Below are 17,828 nucleotides of genomic sequence, written 5' to 3' on the forward strand. Positions count from 1 at the left end.
TATTCCATGAAGCTTGTCTAAAAGAAGATTAGGTTCCCAGGCAGATGAGCGTCATTGCCCCCTTCATGACCTTGCATCGTATACTCAAAGGGTAAAATGGAAAAAGAGAAAATGTTTGATTATTCTAATGTCACAAATTAAACGCTGCTTCTGTATTGAATTATGTAATGCAGACAAGACTGCCAGTGGCATTCCACTTAACAAAAGACCTATTCAAAAATGATTATTAGATGAAAATGTTACATTTTCTTAATTCTTCACAATAACCTTTCATCATACAGGAAATTTTACAGCACCACTTCAACAACTTCATAACAAAGGTTAATTTCCTCAATGAGGCTGACCCTGATTTCGCTTATGATGTCATTGAGAAGCTGAGCTTCGAGGTATTTCTTGAAGGTGACGTCATAATCAAGGCAGGTAGCTTGGGCGGGGCCATGTACTTCATCGAACATGGCACAGTGGAAGTCTGGGTGGACGACCGAGTGGTTAACCGTCTCAGCGATGGAGATCATTTTGGCGGTAATTAATATTTGATCTTTTCCTTTCTTTTTTTCTTGGTTCAATTTCACTAAATATTACTTGAGGAATGAAAGCTTAATCATAAGGCACTGGGACACTAATCTTGTCAGATAACGAAATGATCAAATTCAAGGATTTGACAAAAATTGTTGGTGAATGAGATTCCATGGTAGATTTTTGCTAACACTTGAGTGATGTAGTGTGAATGTGAGGACTGGTGGTCATTGAGATATTTTTTCCAGAAATCCTTCATACTTAAAATGTCACTCTACCTTACTTTTAAAGCATCGAACAAGAAATACAACTGATTATTTTATCTTCATCTTTTGCCAACAACTTTGATTCCCTTTGCAATAAAAAAATATTTGTTTAATGGTATTAAGAAAATTTGAATGACTATTGTTGCAAAGTACTAGATGATATGGTATTTTATGATTGTATATTTTCTCATCAAACATTTAGCTATTTGGTTTTTTTCATATTGTCATTTTAATCAGGAACATGATTTAATTATTTTTTAATATCTTGAAAGACTTTTGAGGTTGATCACTTAAAGCTTTATTTCCTTTCAGGCTGCTACCTGCAAAGTAACTTTCTTATTATTGTACTAATGTTTATATGTATTATAGTAATGTTGTGAAGTGAATTCATATTTGATTTAATTGAAAAAATATGTTTATGATGGATACATGCATACTCTCTGCTCTACTTCATTCGTTCATCCAACCGATCTTCATTACAGAGATATCACTGTTGATTGATGAGCGTCGAGTAGCCTCCATCGTTGCAGCCACAACATGTGATGTATTCTGCCTCTGTAGAGAAGACTTCAGCAAAGGTAAGTTTACAAGAATTGTGAGAGAATTGCAAAATGAATAGGCTGCAATCATCAAAGGAGGGTGGTACTGAATCCCCCCCCCCCCCCCCCACAGAAATAAACACATTTCCCAAACAATCTTTCAAGTAAATCTCTTCACTTCTGATATTACCTTTTACTCAAATCTTGAGACTATTTCCTATATACTTTGGCAGAGCTGCCAATTGATAGCATTATTTAAGGGGGAAGTGACACTTAATAGGATTTTCCCCCTAAAATAGAGCTGTTTGAAACTTGTAAGAATTATTACTAGTAATTTGAAAATAGGATGTATTTCACAGTTAAGGTTGCCATCTCCTCTGCTCTGGAAACCAAGAAATGTTTGCCTTTTCTTTCATGCCATGCTTGAATGAACTTTATATTTCATCTCACTTTTCCTTTAAAAAAATGCCCGTTTTGTTTTGAATTATTACACAACCCATACCTCGTTCCTTTTCTTCCTCTGTCGCCTTCTTTTCACTACTTAAACACCCCCCTTTCTGAACTGGTGCTCCTGGGTGTTTTAATAATTATAGTGCAGTAGGTTTCACGGTACATGTAATGTGAAGCCTACTACACTATTCCTCGCCATGGAAACCTTCAGAAATTATTAATATTCCTATTCCTTGTTTTTCCTCGCATCTTAAAGGGATGCTCCGGGCTGAAGATATTCAAATCTCAATAAATAGAGTAATATTCACAGAGCAAATTGCTGAAAATTTGATAATTAAGTTATTGAATTTTAAAGATTTGCATTATTCCGGTGAAACAGTTCTAGGCATGTCTTCATGAATATTCATTAGGTGGGCTGATGATGTCATATCCCCATTTGTTCTTTTGTATTTTATTATATGAAATTTGGTTTATTCAAAAATTTTTCTACCAAGAACAAAAACAATTGGATTGACAAATGATTAAGTGCATTAGTTAATTCTTTCTGCAACCTATTTCCTCATAATAGAGACACATCACTTACACATTTATAAAAAAATCAAACAATTATGATTTCATGTAGTGACATCACATCATCGGCCCACCTAATGAATATTCATGAAGACATGCCTGGAACCGTTTCACCAGAATAATGCAAATCTTTAAAATTCAATAACTTTGTTATTTGTTATCCGATTTTGATCAAATTTTCAGCATTTTGCTCTGTGAATTTTACTCATTGATATGAACATCTTCAGCCCGGAGTATCCCTTTAATAACTTCCATATTTGTTGCTAATTGGCCGGAATACCCCCTTTATATTGCAATTATATCTTTTTTTCCAGTCAAGTTTCATCTATAATTGTTTGTAAGTAGACAAGTTGTTCTTATTAGACCTCACGAAAGAGAAGACAAGCTGGTCCTCCGTGGGGATGGGGGCACTTCACCGTATTTCATTATGTTTATGCTTTTTAATCTTTAAAATAAATGGGCAGTTTTATAAAATATGTACAACCGACCCCCTATATGTGTGTGGTCTTCCTGAAGTTTCTTGTTCTGTTTTCGAGCTCATATATGAGGTTTTAATACTCTCACATTGCCATGGCTTGAACAGTTCAAGCTTGGAGAGTTATATGGAGGTTGGATGTACAAAAGGATTATTGTGTAGAATTGCCCAAATATGACAATTACTTCATACTATGATCATCATTGTCATAATTAATTTTGAGAAATAAAAATAAACTTTGTTGATTTTATCTAGTTTTGAAGGAATACCCCGAGATGGGAGCTCGTATGGCTGAGATTGCCCAAGAACGGCTGAATACCATTGACTCTACACTTGATACAGTAGCCGAGGAAGCAACAGGGTAAGTGTACTTGTTATAAAAGTTGTTTTGAAAATTTTAGTCATTAAAACTAAGAAGTCACACAATATAGTAATATCACATTTTGATGGATTTTTCAAAGTTATGCTTGTTTGATTTTGTTTCCCTTTTTTATTGAAATTAACTTGCGTTGAAGCGGACTTTAACTTCAACTTGCTGTTGATTAATTATTCCATGATGAAGATTCCTTTATTAAGAACAACATAATCAATGTTAATACGCATAATACTAGTTAATGATCCACAGCATTTGTTTTTTGCCGCCATATATCTGTTGGATATTCCAAGGCAAAAAAAAAATCCTTCAAATGTCTGGCGGAAGCTGTGTTTTTAAAGAGTCGGATAGGATTTGGAGACTTTTAAAAAGATTATCAGGAGCTTTGGCCTTTTCCTGTCTCTTTGTTCATCTGTCTTTATACCTCAGTCACATTTCCAGTACGACGAGACCAAAACAGTCGTTCTAACATTTTTTGTATCAGCTACATATAGGTGGTTTGGATAAAAATTAATGGCTGTTTTCGATTCACCATGCGGCCGCTGTAGGGGAAATGTGACTGAGGTACTATGCTCCTTTCCTTGATTATTTCTTTCACTCTTATTTCTTGCTCCCAATCTGTTCTTTATCCTTAACTTTCCCATCCACAGGAGTGAGAGTGAGACACCAAACGACAATAACAACCATGCTGGTCAAAATGACAAAAAAGCCAAGAAGAATGACTCCGCCACCCCTCAGAAGAAGGACAACAAACAAAAGATTAATGACTGGCTCAAAGAGAACTTTGCCCAGAAACTATAAAAATATAAATTTCTATCACCCCAGATGCCCTTAAAGAACTGTGTAATGTAATATTTGGGGGGAGGATTGAGCAGATTAATTCACCTTATTAATGATGAAATATAAGATAATGGGGAAAATAAAACATCTTCCCAGAGATACATTGGCATCATATGGGGTTCTGCTAAGATAAACAGATTGAAACAAAAGTTTCAATATTTTGAAGAATATGGAAAAGATATTTTGTAAACTGGATTAAGTGTGTCAGGAAGGGCAATTTCAAGCTTGTTATCAAGCATCGGTAATCATCATACTTCATGCATAATGTCTCAGTTCAGATTGATAGTACTCGAACAAAAATAATGAACAGTGCAATATATAGTATCATTTAGAAACTTTTATTAGATTCAGAGACACAATCCATCCAGTATACTTTAGTTTTTGAATGCACAATTTAGCATAGCCTCTCTTCAGACTATCCAATACATAATGCAGAGACTGAAATGTCAGCTCACTGCAAAGTTTTCAGACATTTCTTTTTTTGTACAATTATATCATTATTTACAGATGTTCAAACAAACCCTGGCTTCATCAGTGTTGATTACCAGAATAAAATGCTCCAATAAATTTATAGGTTATATTATGAACCTTAAACCTCAATTCTATGATTCTACACAGAGTTTATTTCTTGTTGAATGGTTTGAGATTATACACCATTATTATAATTCAATGGAAATATGAAAACGTTTTAAGTGAATGATGCATTGGGCAGATATGTCTTATCTCTGCTTTCATATTCGCAATTTGTTATGTAATGCAAAATAATACTGGAGTCTTCTACGTAACAGTAGACAAACGGCCAACAAAGCTTGAGCTCTGGGGCTATATTTCATGAACCTGTTTCGGGTATTATTTTGTAGCCATCCAATTCAAATGCATGCTTACTGTAGCAAATTTCTATAGGTTGTCAAAAAAGTATTGCTGCTGACACTTGCATGTTTGGTTCCTGCATTGACACAATTTGATCATGCAAATTCATGACGATGCAAAGTGCGTCAGTGATTAGTCCCAACTAGTTTATTTGGGTCATGATATCAGAAGTTTGTTATAGCCAAACCGTGCATGTATATGTTTTTTAGCTGAACAATTATGAACTATCCGTACCATGGCACGATTTGGCCCAACAAAGTTGTTCACGACAATTGTCCACAAACTACGCGCACGCTAGTCGTAAATTAATCACGCCCCCAAATCGTGCAAGTGTCCTCGTAACATTAGAACCAAGGATTTGAAGAACAAGCCCATGCTTCTTACCTCATCCCTGTAAGCAACCATTCAATAACTTCTCTGTACATACATGTTGCATTATAAATATAACAATTCTAAAGCACGAGGGCGCTATTTATCCTGTGCATGGGACGCAGCTTGCACACACTTGGCCATGGTCTGGGAAGCCCTGCTGATGGAGTCTGTCATGTAGAATTTGTCCAGTGTTGTTTGCTTGACCTGCAGTGCTTGTTCTGATAGTTTGGTGCTTACCGTCTGTGGGAATAAAAGAAACGCAAAAACGATAATGTGGGACTTAAGTAAAGAACCAAGGGATTTGGGGGGAACAAAGAGCAATATAAATGAACATTTGTTTCATCAGGACGAGGAATAAGAACAAGCTCATGCTTCAAACCCCAACCTTTGATATAACATTAAAGGACAAGTCCACCCCAACAAAAAGTTGATTTTAAAAAGAGGAAAATCCAACTAGCATAATATTGAAAATTTCATCAAAATCGGATGTAGAATAAGAAAGTTATGACATTTTAAAATTTCGCTTAATTTCGCAAAATAGTTATATGCACATCCTGGTCAGTATGCAAATGAGGAGACTGATGATGTCATTCACTCACTATTTCTTTTGTATTTTATTATATGAATTTCTCCATAATATCAAGTGAAAGAAAGATTAATTCCTCCCTGAACATGTGGAATTGGCATTGTTTTAATACGATATGGTTCAATCAAGTTGGTCCTTTTCGTCAAATTTGTAAAAAAAATATTCAAACAATAAAAAACAAAAGGAATAGTGAGTGATAGACTTCATCGACTGTCTCATTTGCATGTCACTGAGATGTGCATATAACTAAAATGTCATAACTTTCTTATTTTACATCCGATTTTGATTAAATTTTTAGCGTTTTGCTAGTTTGATTTTTCTTTATTTATTCAGGTCATCATTTTTGGGGGGTGGACTTGACCTTTAATATTCACCATCACCTTCATACTAGAATAACTCGTACCAATGGCGTGATATTCAGAAATTAAATGTCCAAAAAATGACAATGAACACAATTCAGTTGTAAACCAAGTGGTGGTAGAGTGAATGGATTTAGCTATAGAACCATTAAATAATCTTTGAATTTCAGGACCAAGTCAAAACACATGGACCCCAGTGATGTTAAAACTCTCCCTAGATTTACCCTCTTCCAACATTGAATCTGATTAAATTTTATATCTCATTTATATGTACATATGGACTATTTTACCTCATTTCTTTTTAAAACTCCCTCTCTGGTTTAAACTTCCTTTGTTAATTCAATCAAAGATATAAAAATCCTACCTTGCCAAGCACACTAGATTGTTCAAAGAAGTTGGCCTCCTCTAAGTCTCCATAGCGTACAAGGTTTGGTGAGACCTCAGCTAACCTCTGCCTTACTCCATCAATGTCATCATACCCAAGTTGATTTCCAGCGACCTGAAGACAATACAGTACCAGAAAAATGTGAAATGATTACTCGGCTCAATAAAGAGAACCTTCTGATGTGGGAAAGGTGAAAACAATCTGTGAGTGATATAGTTGTTTTCATGTTTAAAGAATATTATGGTACAAAGGTCTGAAATATAAAAGGAATGCTTTCCAGACACACTAACATTCATAATATGATTAAAATACCCAGCTGAGGTGAGTGAACAATTGTGTAGTCCCATACATCCATATGATTCACAGCAAAATAAATTTCTGATCACTTTGGTGATATATTGATTCTTTGGTACATTATATTCATAATCTTTAATCGACACTCCCTGGGACTGGGGAGTATTTCACAAAGATTTGAGTATGACTTAAAGCCGCACTTAACCCCATCGGGGTATTTTGGGAGTTCATATGGCCGTCGATCGCGCGATCGTGCCGAAAGTTGGCACGCAGGTTGTTCTGGTGTTCTGGGGCATAATCTACAAAATTGTATTGTATGGTAATTTACTTCATGCAAATCGCTATTAAGTGATTATGCTCATTTATGCGAAATCATACTTTTTCCTCTAAGTCCCTATAGAAACTCTTTCTGGTGTTCTTAGCAAATGAATGTGAAAAAAGCAATATTATATTGTTTTTGCAATTTCTTATGTTTGCAATTTCTTATGTTATGATGAACTTTGTCGGGGACTCTTTTGAGATCATAAACGGCATAAAACAAATCCAAAACTAAAAAGAATAATACATTTAAGATTTTTGGTTAAAAAACACAATTTGCATTGACTTTGTACATAAAATCATGTTTTTTAAAGCAATTTTTGGTCTGACATGCAATTACAATATGTTGCGCAAGACTTGAAAGTAAAAAGTCAGCAAGCGCAGAGCTGCCAACCTTGTGCAAGCAAAAAAAGGAATCATTATGGCCAAAAAAAGGAATTTCCAACAAAAAAAAGAAATGTGTTAAAACGAACCTTAAAACCACACGCGACAAACATCCAATGCAAAAAGTATGTATGCAGTGAACAATTTAAAAAAAGTTAATCTCTAGGCCTAGTCTGGGCTAAGTTACGGAGTGTTACAAATTGGACCCTTAGTCTTGGGCCCTTTGATATAATCTACTAACTTTAATTAAGTCAGTAGCAGGGCTTGAATTAAGAATTGAGAGGGGCAAGGCCATTTTTAAAAGGGCACTTTCAGCTTGGGGCAACCGGCAAAGTGGCCTTGGATGCCCCAAAATTTCAAGGGGTATCAAGGCCATTCTAAAGGGCATGACGGCCACTTTTATTCTAGTCAAATGGGCACCTAGGCAAATTTTTCTAAAAATGACAAGTAGGCCTTTCATTTTGTAGTGCAACCTACTCCGGCACTTATCAAAGTGAAGATCTGTCGAGAAAAAATCCTTTCAGGGGCACCAAAATCAGTTCTGGTGAACATATTTAGGGCTCCGTTTTTCTGGGGCTTCCTTTCCACTTCTAAAATAATTCATTGTTTTATGTTGAGTTTCCTGACAAAACTACCAAATTGTAGACTAAGAGAAATAAAATAAAAAGTTGACATCAATTCAGACTTCTCTTCCCAAGTAACATTGTTTTTGCCAAACAGTACCCTTTAAAATTAAAGTGTCATAAAATGGAAGTGTACATGTAACATTCCACAAATATAAAAAAATTATTCATAAATCAATCTAATCCAAAATTCAAATAGATCTATAGATGAGAAGTTGAAATCATTCCACAAAAGTCCCATCGTAAATCACTTCACGATGTGCACAGCTCAGCCTCAATCACACTGCACGCACACTCAATCATCCCCAGCAGTGACAGCACTATAGAGCAGACATCTAGGCCGCCAGAACCGGGGAAGAAATCTTCCCATTCCTGCTAAACTGAATGCTAAAGTGCCGACTTTTTTAATGAATTCCAAAGGCAGTAGGACATCTCTCTAGTATAAATCATGTGAAACTATCAATAAATGTTGAATATCACCCAGAATTATTACTTCAGGGGACAATGAAGAGCTTTCCAGGTCTTTTCAAAGCCGAATTCATCGTATTTGTTTGATACGAGTTGATGAAAATTAACCAGACAGTACCATTATCCGAAGGGAATTGATATTAATCAATTCAAGAAAATAGCCTCAAAATGTCATTTCTTTATCACTACAATCAATGTTAAAGTATATGAAAAATATCTTTTGATGATTCAATCTTGAATATATATGATGAGTATTTTTGTAAAATTTTGCAAATTGAATAATAATTTCCCTCAAACCTCCAAATCCCCCTCCATTACAAATGGACTCTTCTCTTACTACATTTGGGGAATTACCCTACCCAATTCATCGTACTCCGATCCTCGCTCTGCGCTGCAAGAACAAACGTTGGCTCCACTCACCTGAAGAGTGTTGGCCCGTGCGTAAAGACAACGTATAAGCAGTAACGTTAGATCTAACATTCGGCGGAAATCCGATCCGGATCGTTTTTTTGTACATAAAACATCACTTTATAGGAAAGAAATTACATGCAAATTTAAGATAAAATATATAAAATTCAGACATATCGTACCTTAGACCGCAGTTACTGTTATTTCCTTTCAAATGATGATCAAAACATAATCATCCTCGATCCTTTCGTTTGTCATCGTAAGGTGCCATCTTGGATGACGTCATCATCCTTACAGACGTATTTACCAGTCGCTATACATCGCGATTCGTACCATGCATGCCGCTCGCATATTCAACTAACGTATATGTACGTGCACGCTATCAAATTATTAAAGTGTGTTGGAAAACCGGCCGGCGGGCGGCTACGCACGCGCAAGTACCAGGCTCATCTCGGGCTCAACACGCACTCCACATACATACAATTATGTACACACATTATCAAAATTGTCAAAAAACGTAATTTGAAAAGAAAAACCATAATGCCGTAATTTGAATGAAAAAACGTAATGATTACAGCAAAAACGTAATGGTTGGCAGCTCTGCAAGCGGCACGATAAAAAAAATTTTTGCTGCAAAAAGATATTGCGCGAATCGTTGAGGGGGAGGGCCTTGGAGGCCCCCCCCCCCCCCGGCCTAGATAGGGTTAAATGCCTGGTTGTGTCCGGTATAGAAGGCATGACCGCATTGGTAGAGGACGTGCACTACTGCGTATTGATCAATAAGATTACACATTGCATATCAAGTGCGACTCCAAGTCATACTTAAATCTCTGTGAAACACCCCCCAGGACCTACAATAAATCTCCCAGAGAGGAACTTCCAAAGGAATGTACAAACAATTTGACCATTTCACAACACATGCACTCAAACTGTGATGTTACTCTAATGCATTGATCCTGAGAGATTGGACAACCACAGAGTAATTAACAGGGTTTCTCACTTACAAATCCTTAATTCTTCAATGCATTTGGGATTCATCATCCAGTGAAATATTCATTAATTTTTCAATTCTTACTTTCTGCTACTTTGTATGTCTTAGAAAAAAAGTGGTCGACCCACAACCCCAACAATGTGCAAACTCATTGATGGTTTAATTTACCTCTGATAGAGCTCTGATAATCTTCCAGTCCTCTCGTGCAAATCCTGGTGGAGACACGGCTAGTCTGTTGGTTAAAAAAAAGATCACATTGATAAGATATCAATTAAAACCAAACAAGAAGAGCATTTCTCGCTCAGTAACAGACAAATGTAATTTCAGTCATTAATTACAGTTATAAGAAAAAAAAATCAGTGACATCACTTCATGACGTGGGCTGTGTTTCATAGAAATTGTTTACAGCCAGAATTTACGATACTACTATGAAACATTGGCATTCCATTAGCCTAGAGCAAATTAATCACAGAATTTGTTTTTAAATGAAGCTAGACAATGTGGAGTTTGATGAACTGTCAATCAGACCTACTGGTCATAGATTCAATAGAATCATACCATCCACATCATCATAATAATGTTCAAATATCATCTTGTATACTAACCTTGTTTGTTGAGCACGTCCCTCTGTGTTGACATAAGTAGCAGTCTTTTCAGTGTATGCAGCACCGGGTAGAACGACATCAGCCATTGTAGCACCAGCATCACCATGGTGACCTGTAAACAAAGTGAAAGATATGAATGTGTGTGATAGTTGAAGTGTCAAATAATAAAACTTCATTATTCATATAGAATCAACAACACTGGAGCATTTGAGGTACACAGTATAATGCCAGTGAGGTTTTCAAATAATTTTGTCTGTAATGGTGCTTATTATCTTGAAGCAAAACTTAACCCAATGATTTCCAAAACCAGAATTTTTTTTTTTTAATAATATTATGGATAGATCTACATCTTTAAGCCAAATATTGTGAAATTATAAAAAATAGCTGCCATTCCCAGTACACTGGACATCGTTAACATGGAAAAGCACACATGATGAAGTGTATAATTGATCATTTAGACAGAGACAAGTCTACTGACAAGTTTTGCAAATTGCTGTGCAATACTCATTTTCTTGCAAAATTATTTGGCACAAAAAAAGTAATATGTATTCATACAAACATTTAGGTGGTCAATTTATTGCAGTTTGTTGCCACACCTGGAGGTGTTTCACAAAGAATTAAATGTGACTTAAAATGTAGAACTTAAAATGTGCAATCTCTATGATTAATATGTAGTAGCGTATGCCCTCTGACCATGATTATTCCAATGCTGTGATGTGTTATATACTGCACGCAACCAAGAATTAAGTGCGACTTTCAGTCACTTTTGCAAAACACCTTCCTTAAATGTTTCTTGAAGTAAGAACAGTTTGGAAGTGCTTACCTTGGTAGACTATGAAGCAATCCTGTGGGAGATCATCCCTTGTGATGGTTCCCTCATCGGCTCCTAGAAGGAACAGAACCTTGGGCTTGGTCTCCCTGATGTGATCCACGCCAGCTTGGTAACCAAGGTCTAGGGCAGCTACCTGACTTGCAACCTGCAAGGACACCAGATGAAAAGAAAGAATAATAATTCAAAACATTACAGTTCAATGTAATGTAAACTTTAAGTGAGATTAGCAATTTTTTCAGTAATCCCGGCACTCTAAAACATAGCTTAATGATATGATCATACAAATGAATCTAGTGCAGCTATCTGGCTTACAACCTGTATACAAAGCTGATGGCCTAATTCTATCCCTTTCACTGGCCTTATATTTTGATGCCTTTTTCAATTTTTCCCCCATCTGTGGAGTGTGCTGTACTATAAAATAATTATGCCCTTTGGAAAAGTGGTCTTGCCCTAAAAATATTAAAATTTGAGGCCTGACAGATTTTAAAGTAGTACAATTCAATGTTTATTTTTTGTCAATGATCATGAAACCTGTGACACAAAGCATAAGGAGTAATCATACAATTGATTTGAAGATTGATTTCATAACATTGAAAATACACAGGAAAACGGTCATATTTTGGAGCATCAACCCCTCAAAATATTAACATGACACTTGACCCTACAAATACAGAGCCTAAGTAAATACACCACATTGGACACCTAGAACTAGATCCTGTAACTGAAGACACCTACCCTCTGCAGAACATTGAGCACCCTCCAGTCCTGAGGAGCACCACTGCTGGCTCTGACAGCCTGGGCAAGGGACGTAACGGCGGCGTGGATGGCAGCACCGTCGGATCGCTGGAAGGCACCGCTACCGACAACGATCATGGGATTCTTGGCAGCCTTAAGGGTCTTTGAGAAGGGGTGTGAGCCATCGGCAAGCTGCTTCAGGATGGCTGTGGAATCTCCAATGTGCTGCAAGGTGTAAAATTAAACATTATTATGATTTAGCTACATTTGCTTTCCTTTATTATTGTACAATTTTCTCAAAATACAGCAAAATAGGATGCCTTGAGCATCTCTTTGAATACAATGAAGAGATCGATGTACACATACTTGTACATCTCATGTCTATTTTTCTTGCTTGCAAATCATATTACAGTACACTTTCTACATTATATATCATCTGCTAGTATTATGTTTATGTTATGAAACTTCTATCTGTGTATGAGTACAAGTTGCATATTAAAGTCATGTATTGTCATTTACACTTTAAGTTTCTTTGTACTTTCATAACCTTAGAGAGGATCAAAGTGTCAATAAAATTCTACAGACTTGTTATCATCGTACCTCATGGTCATAAGTAAGATCCACCTGCTGGCCCACCAATGCGACCTGAAGGTCATTGTGAATCCAGCTTTTGCGGATGCGAGCGTTGAACAAAGGTGCCTCGTAGCGGGGGTTGGTTCCCACTAGCAAGATCAAGTCTGCTTCTTCTACTCCTGCAATACTCGTGTTCAGCAGGTAGTTTGATCGAAGATCCGTTCTAAACACCAAAGTCGGAAACATCAATTACAGAGTAAACTATACAGATCATTCTTAGAATTTGAGCATGCTCCCATTTATCTCAGACATGTCATATAACTTTATATTAAATTCAATAAAACTTTACTGTTGACTTAAACAAGTATAACTTCATAAATCTCATACACACATCTCTCAAATAGCTATTGAAATCAATCTGCAATAATGTTGGTGCACAACTTAAATGAACATCTTAGACAAGAAAGCAAATATTTTGCACATAAAGAGAAAACTAATGAAAACGATTACTTGTTTATTATCGAGTGAAAATTACATTCCGAAATGGTGTACATGACTTTATATTGAGTTTCATACCAGGGGCCCAGGTTACAAAGAATTACCACTTTGGTTACTTTACCATTAGTGTCATGGAAACCTTGGTTGTGATTGGCTGTTGAGCCCTGTTACCATGGCAATTGCCATAATGAAACAGGCCCCAGTATACTGACATTGGAATGACCGTCCTCTTGACAGCATCTGACCAAAATATTTATATCAATAACTGATGCAGCCTCCTGTTGGGTCTCTTATGCTGTAAACCAAGAGGCAGTTTTTACTTGCACTGTGCACATTCACTTTTAATGTATATAAGTGAAATTTCAAATTACTTCACCATGGCACCCCGCACTGATACACAGAATGTTTTCATCCCGGATAGCTTTGAAGCTGCTGAAAGGGATTACTATTCCAAGGTTCGAGGATAGCTATAGAGATCTTTGGATATGAATTCCACCTACCCTGCGGCATCCATAGGGAAGGTTTCTTCTGTGCATAGTCCCTCTGATCCTAGTCCATTAAAGAGATCCTTCAGTGATACCAAAGCCTGGAGGAGACAAAATATCAAGCAAAAGGGGTGGTATTTTAACCATCTTTCCATGATTGGAAGTGCTGCGGCTCTGAGACTACTCAGTCTAAATACCTGACTAGATCCCGACCATGACACCTGTACACTTGAGCAATGTATTTTTATGTATGCTCCTGTATCCTGCAAAATGAAACTGCTATAAGCTTTTAACGTTCCAATGGGTGCAAACATTTAGCAGGTAGCACAAATTTAAAAGACAATGGCCCGTATTCTGAAGTCAGGTTTAACTTAAACTCAGGTTTAAAATTGTGGTTTAAGTATGGATAGCCAATTGTTACATAAATCACTAACGGTAGAGATATCATATTTCAGCTCATTCGGCTCTCAAATCATTCATAATTGTCTAGGAAGTATAAATAGATGATTGTCTTCACCATCGATGAATCAGGAAAGAGCACAGTAAACATAAGAAACATACAACTTAATAAAAAAAAATTGACACTTTTGGCTTCCCATAATTTTAGCACATAGTTAGACCATGGTCTAAGTTAAACCTGATGTCAGAATACGGGCCATGGGATTCATCTTACCTCTGCATCTACAAGACCACCAGCAATTGCTGCAATTTGATTTCCTTCAACTTCTGAAAGCTGCAAGAGGATATATCAAAGAGAGTACAGGTGTAAGAAAGATGGGAGCAACTATTCTGAGTTGTTGAATACTTTTCATATTTCATAGAATATATTTAAAAACATGGTCAATTACAAATGATGCTTGTCAAATGTCCTAATATTTGTAAGGAAACAACAAACTTTCATATGTAGTCCCATACATGCTTTCCTGTGTGCAGAAATTCCAAAGCCTCTCAGCAAGACACCATTGTGATGAGTAGTGTTACAAGTTTTTCTGCACAACTCTGGTAGGAAGTTATATCCTGCGTCAACTTCTTTTCAAAGAATTAGATTCATCCACAGTTATTGCTGCCTTGTGACGAAAAAAAATATATATCACCTGTCTTCGCAGTAATTGTTTGCCTTACATTGACTGTGTATACAAACCGAGCACATTTCTGGATATAACCTGGATCCCATTTCATAAATACTTTTTATAAGAACTCATGCACAAATTCTATTACAAAAAAAAATAGTTTATTATAGTTTTATTATAGTTTATTATCAACCCATCAAATTGAATGATTTCAGTAGCTTTAAACAGTTATTGCAATTTTGTTTGTTACATCATTACAAATTTTATGAAACAGGTACCTGATATCACAATAATGACCAAAAGAATTACCTGAGATGCAACCCTTGTGAGAGCTTCTTCCCAGTCGGTGGGTGTGAGGTTGCCTTCTTCATTCTTAACCATCGGCACAGTCAATCTCTGCCTCTTCAGACCATCGTAAGCAAAGCGACTCTTATCAGAAAGCCATTCCTCATTGATTTCCTGCAAAAAAAACCACAAAGGCTCAAAATTCTTTAGAATGAAAAGGGTTTAATATGTTCATGTAAGATTTTATTTTTATATGGAAGGGTGCTGACGACTGTCATAATTTGCACCTTGCCAAACTAAACACACCCTAAAGTTTTTTAAAGATTATATTAATTGACCTTAGATGACCCCTGACCTAGGTTGACCTTCACCCCATTCATCCTTAGTAGAATTCTTACCACTTATGCTTTGGTGTTGACAATGTTGCTATTTGCGAAATGAAGATGACATAAATCTCATACAAGATTACAAGAGGTGACCTCAAATGACCTTTGACCTAGTTTGACTTTATTTACTGCAATTATTTTAAGTAGAACCATCCCATCCAGATGATTTCAGTACTAGTGACAAAGACATGCCTACCTACCTACATTCTCATCATACTTATTAACACAACCTTGATTAAACTAATTGACCTTTGACCTAGCTTGTCCTTTACCTCATTCATCCTTGGTAGAATCCTCATGACCTCTCCTGCTCTTGTGTTGACAACGATGTTGCTACCGACTGCATCCAATACATCAACTGACTCTATCTTCCTGGTCTCCCAGGGACGGGCAGTGAAGGCATAGGGCTTGGATGTTAGTGCCCCCACAGGACACAAATCTGCCAATGGAGATGAGAAATAAAATAAAAAAATCAATCATAAATTTCAGTAAGCAACATCAAGGTATCAAGCTACAGAGTAAAAGTAAAGAGTAAAGTGATGTCAGAAATGGAATTCACAAGACTGTCAACATTATGAGGCTGAAATCTTAAGATAAACTCTGGTACTAGAAAATAACATGTTAACAAAATTGAACAGAACTTAAACATAATTTTTTTTCTTTATGAAATCTGCCAAACAACTTTTTAAGGAAAATATGTTATTACAGAGTAATAAGCAAATTAAGATTAGAAAAATACGAAATTACTAAATGCCTGTCCATTTACAACGTGATCCCACATGTTGTTTCCTGTGTTAGCTTCACCAGGAAAAGCATGTGGTAACAAAATGAAAATAATTTCGAGCAAGACTGAATTATATCAATTAAACTTTATTGTTCTAAATAAGCATTCTGGAGTATGATAAACACTTTGGTTCCACCCATTTTCTATTGAAATTAGATTTCTATACCTGAACTCAAACTTAGCTTTGATGTCATAAATGTACATGTTAAGCCTGATACCTTGCAGGGAATGAGTATGATAGAATATTAACATTCACTTTACTGGTATAAAAATGCATAAAAATTATTTGAAAGATATGCCTATATCTTGCTTGGTCATGTGTCTCATCAAGATCAGTTAGGAAAAGAGTCGAAACAAACAAAAAATCATTGAAGTTCAGTTTTAGCTTCAAATTCCTGATTTTTCATCTCAAAAGTGTTTCATTACTATCAAATGTAAAATGTCATGGTATACCGTTGTAGAATGAAATAATGAAAATAAGGACTCAATCCAAGATATGAAGATTACTAATATTGGATCCAAGCCCAAAGTACAATAATAAGATATGTTTATTGACATACATACCTATGACGTTTCCAGATAGTTCTGAGGCAAACATTTTCTCAATATATGTTCCAACCTGTGAAATAGAAAGAAAATACAAGTGTGATAATGATACAAATGCACCTTTCATTCAAATTTTCCTAACTATTTTTTTTCTAATACTTCAGGTAACTTCATGATTAGTTGTATAGAGATCAAAAGCAACCACAAATATCTTTGACAATGGGACACTCATTCAAGAATAACCTGGGTGTTCCACAAAGCTGTTCTTGTCAAGTTCAACTAATGGCTGGAGTATGTAGTACTGATTGAGATCATTTTCTTAAAATATTATATACAGCTATATTTTATATCAACCAAATCCATGGTAGCAACAACACCAAAATACATGAAGTACAATGTTTAGTTGCAAACAATAATGCGGACCAAAATATATCTCACACAATTAAAGATGGTTTGGAATCTTAAATTTGGCTTGTAATTGGGAAGTCATGAGTAACTTTACAAACAGAATCATGAATAGCGCCCTCTGGGTTCAGTATAAAGCCTAAGGGATTTACAGAATCATTTCTTCTACGAAATTCATAAATGTCATGAATATTCACCTGCATATCCCCTCCTCTGCCTGTAGTACCCAAGTCATCTACTCCTGCTACTTCACTAGCAAATCTAAAAGAGAAAGAACCCAAAACTTTACACCATACAAAGCCTCTACTTAGCAAACTGCTCGGAGCACTCACAATTTAACATGTAAAGGACTGTAAAGTACAAGCTATACGTTGACAGCTGAATTCAATTTCCAAGAGCTTTCCACCCATACAGCTCTGCCAACCTTCTACAACAACATAAAGTATTCTTAGAAGGAAAAAAGTATTTTTTGACAAAAAAGGGTAATTTAGAAAATTTGTCTCAACGTAATATTCGCCAGCCTGTTGTAGCGAGATC

General features: G+C 36.0%; 2 protein-coding genes across 3 annotated transcripts in view; one reads left to right on the plus strand and one right to left on the minus strand.

Annotated features, from left to right (window-relative positions):
- Positions 1 to 5,166, plus strand: part of LOC129275283 (potassium/sodium hyperpolarization-activated cyclic nucleotide-gated channel 4-like) — a 24,450-nt gene extending 19,284 nt beyond the window's left edge. For both annotated transcript variants that reach the window (XM_054912086.2, XM_064108999.1), the window contains exons 9-12: positions 282 to 522; positions 1,265 to 1,360; positions 3,072 to 3,177; positions 3,840 to 5,166. In XM_054912086.2, coding sequence (XP_054768061.2) covers positions 282 to 522; positions 1,265 to 1,360; positions 3,072 to 3,177; positions 3,840 to 3,990 — 594 coding nt within the window. In that variant the 3' untranslated portion in view covers positions 3,991 to 5,166. The remainder of the gene's footprint in view (positions 1 to 281; positions 523 to 1,264; positions 1,361 to 3,071; positions 3,178 to 3,839) is intronic.
- LOC129275282 (NADH-ubiquinone oxidoreductase 75 kDa subunit, mitochondrial-like) overlaps positions 4,347 to 17,828 on the minus strand; it is a 25,933-nt gene continuing 12,451 nt past the window's right edge. The window contains exons 6-18 of the mRNA XM_064108998.1: positions 17,489 to 17,552; positions 16,905 to 16,959; positions 15,829 to 15,995; positions 15,195 to 15,344; positions 14,489 to 14,548; positions 13,831 to 13,916; positions 12,860 to 13,055; positions 12,260 to 12,484; positions 11,516 to 11,669; positions 10,693 to 10,804; positions 10,256 to 10,319; positions 6,581 to 6,715; positions 4,347 to 5,511 (exon numbers count right to left, since the gene is read on the minus strand). Of these exons, the coding sequence (XP_063965068.1) occupies positions 5,368 to 5,511; positions 6,581 to 6,715; positions 10,256 to 10,319; positions 10,693 to 10,804; positions 11,516 to 11,669; positions 12,260 to 12,484; positions 12,860 to 13,055; positions 13,831 to 13,916; positions 14,489 to 14,548; positions 15,195 to 15,344; positions 15,829 to 15,995; positions 16,905 to 16,959; positions 17,489 to 17,552 (1,612 nt within the window). The 3' untranslated portion in view covers positions 4,347 to 5,367. The remainder of the gene's footprint in view (positions 5,512 to 6,580; positions 6,716 to 10,255; positions 10,320 to 10,692; positions 10,805 to 11,515; positions 11,670 to 12,259; positions 12,485 to 12,859; positions 13,056 to 13,830; positions 13,917 to 14,488; positions 14,549 to 15,194; positions 15,345 to 15,828; positions 15,996 to 16,904; positions 16,960 to 17,488; positions 17,553 to 17,828) is intronic.

This window comes from Lytechinus pictus, chromosome 13 (assembly GCF_037042905.1).
Source record: "Lytechinus pictus isolate F3 Inbred chromosome 13, Lp3.0, whole genome shotgun sequence".
NCBI classification, from domain to species: Eukaryota; Metazoa; Echinodermata; class Echinoidea; order Temnopleuroida; family Toxopneustidae; genus Lytechinus; species Lytechinus pictus.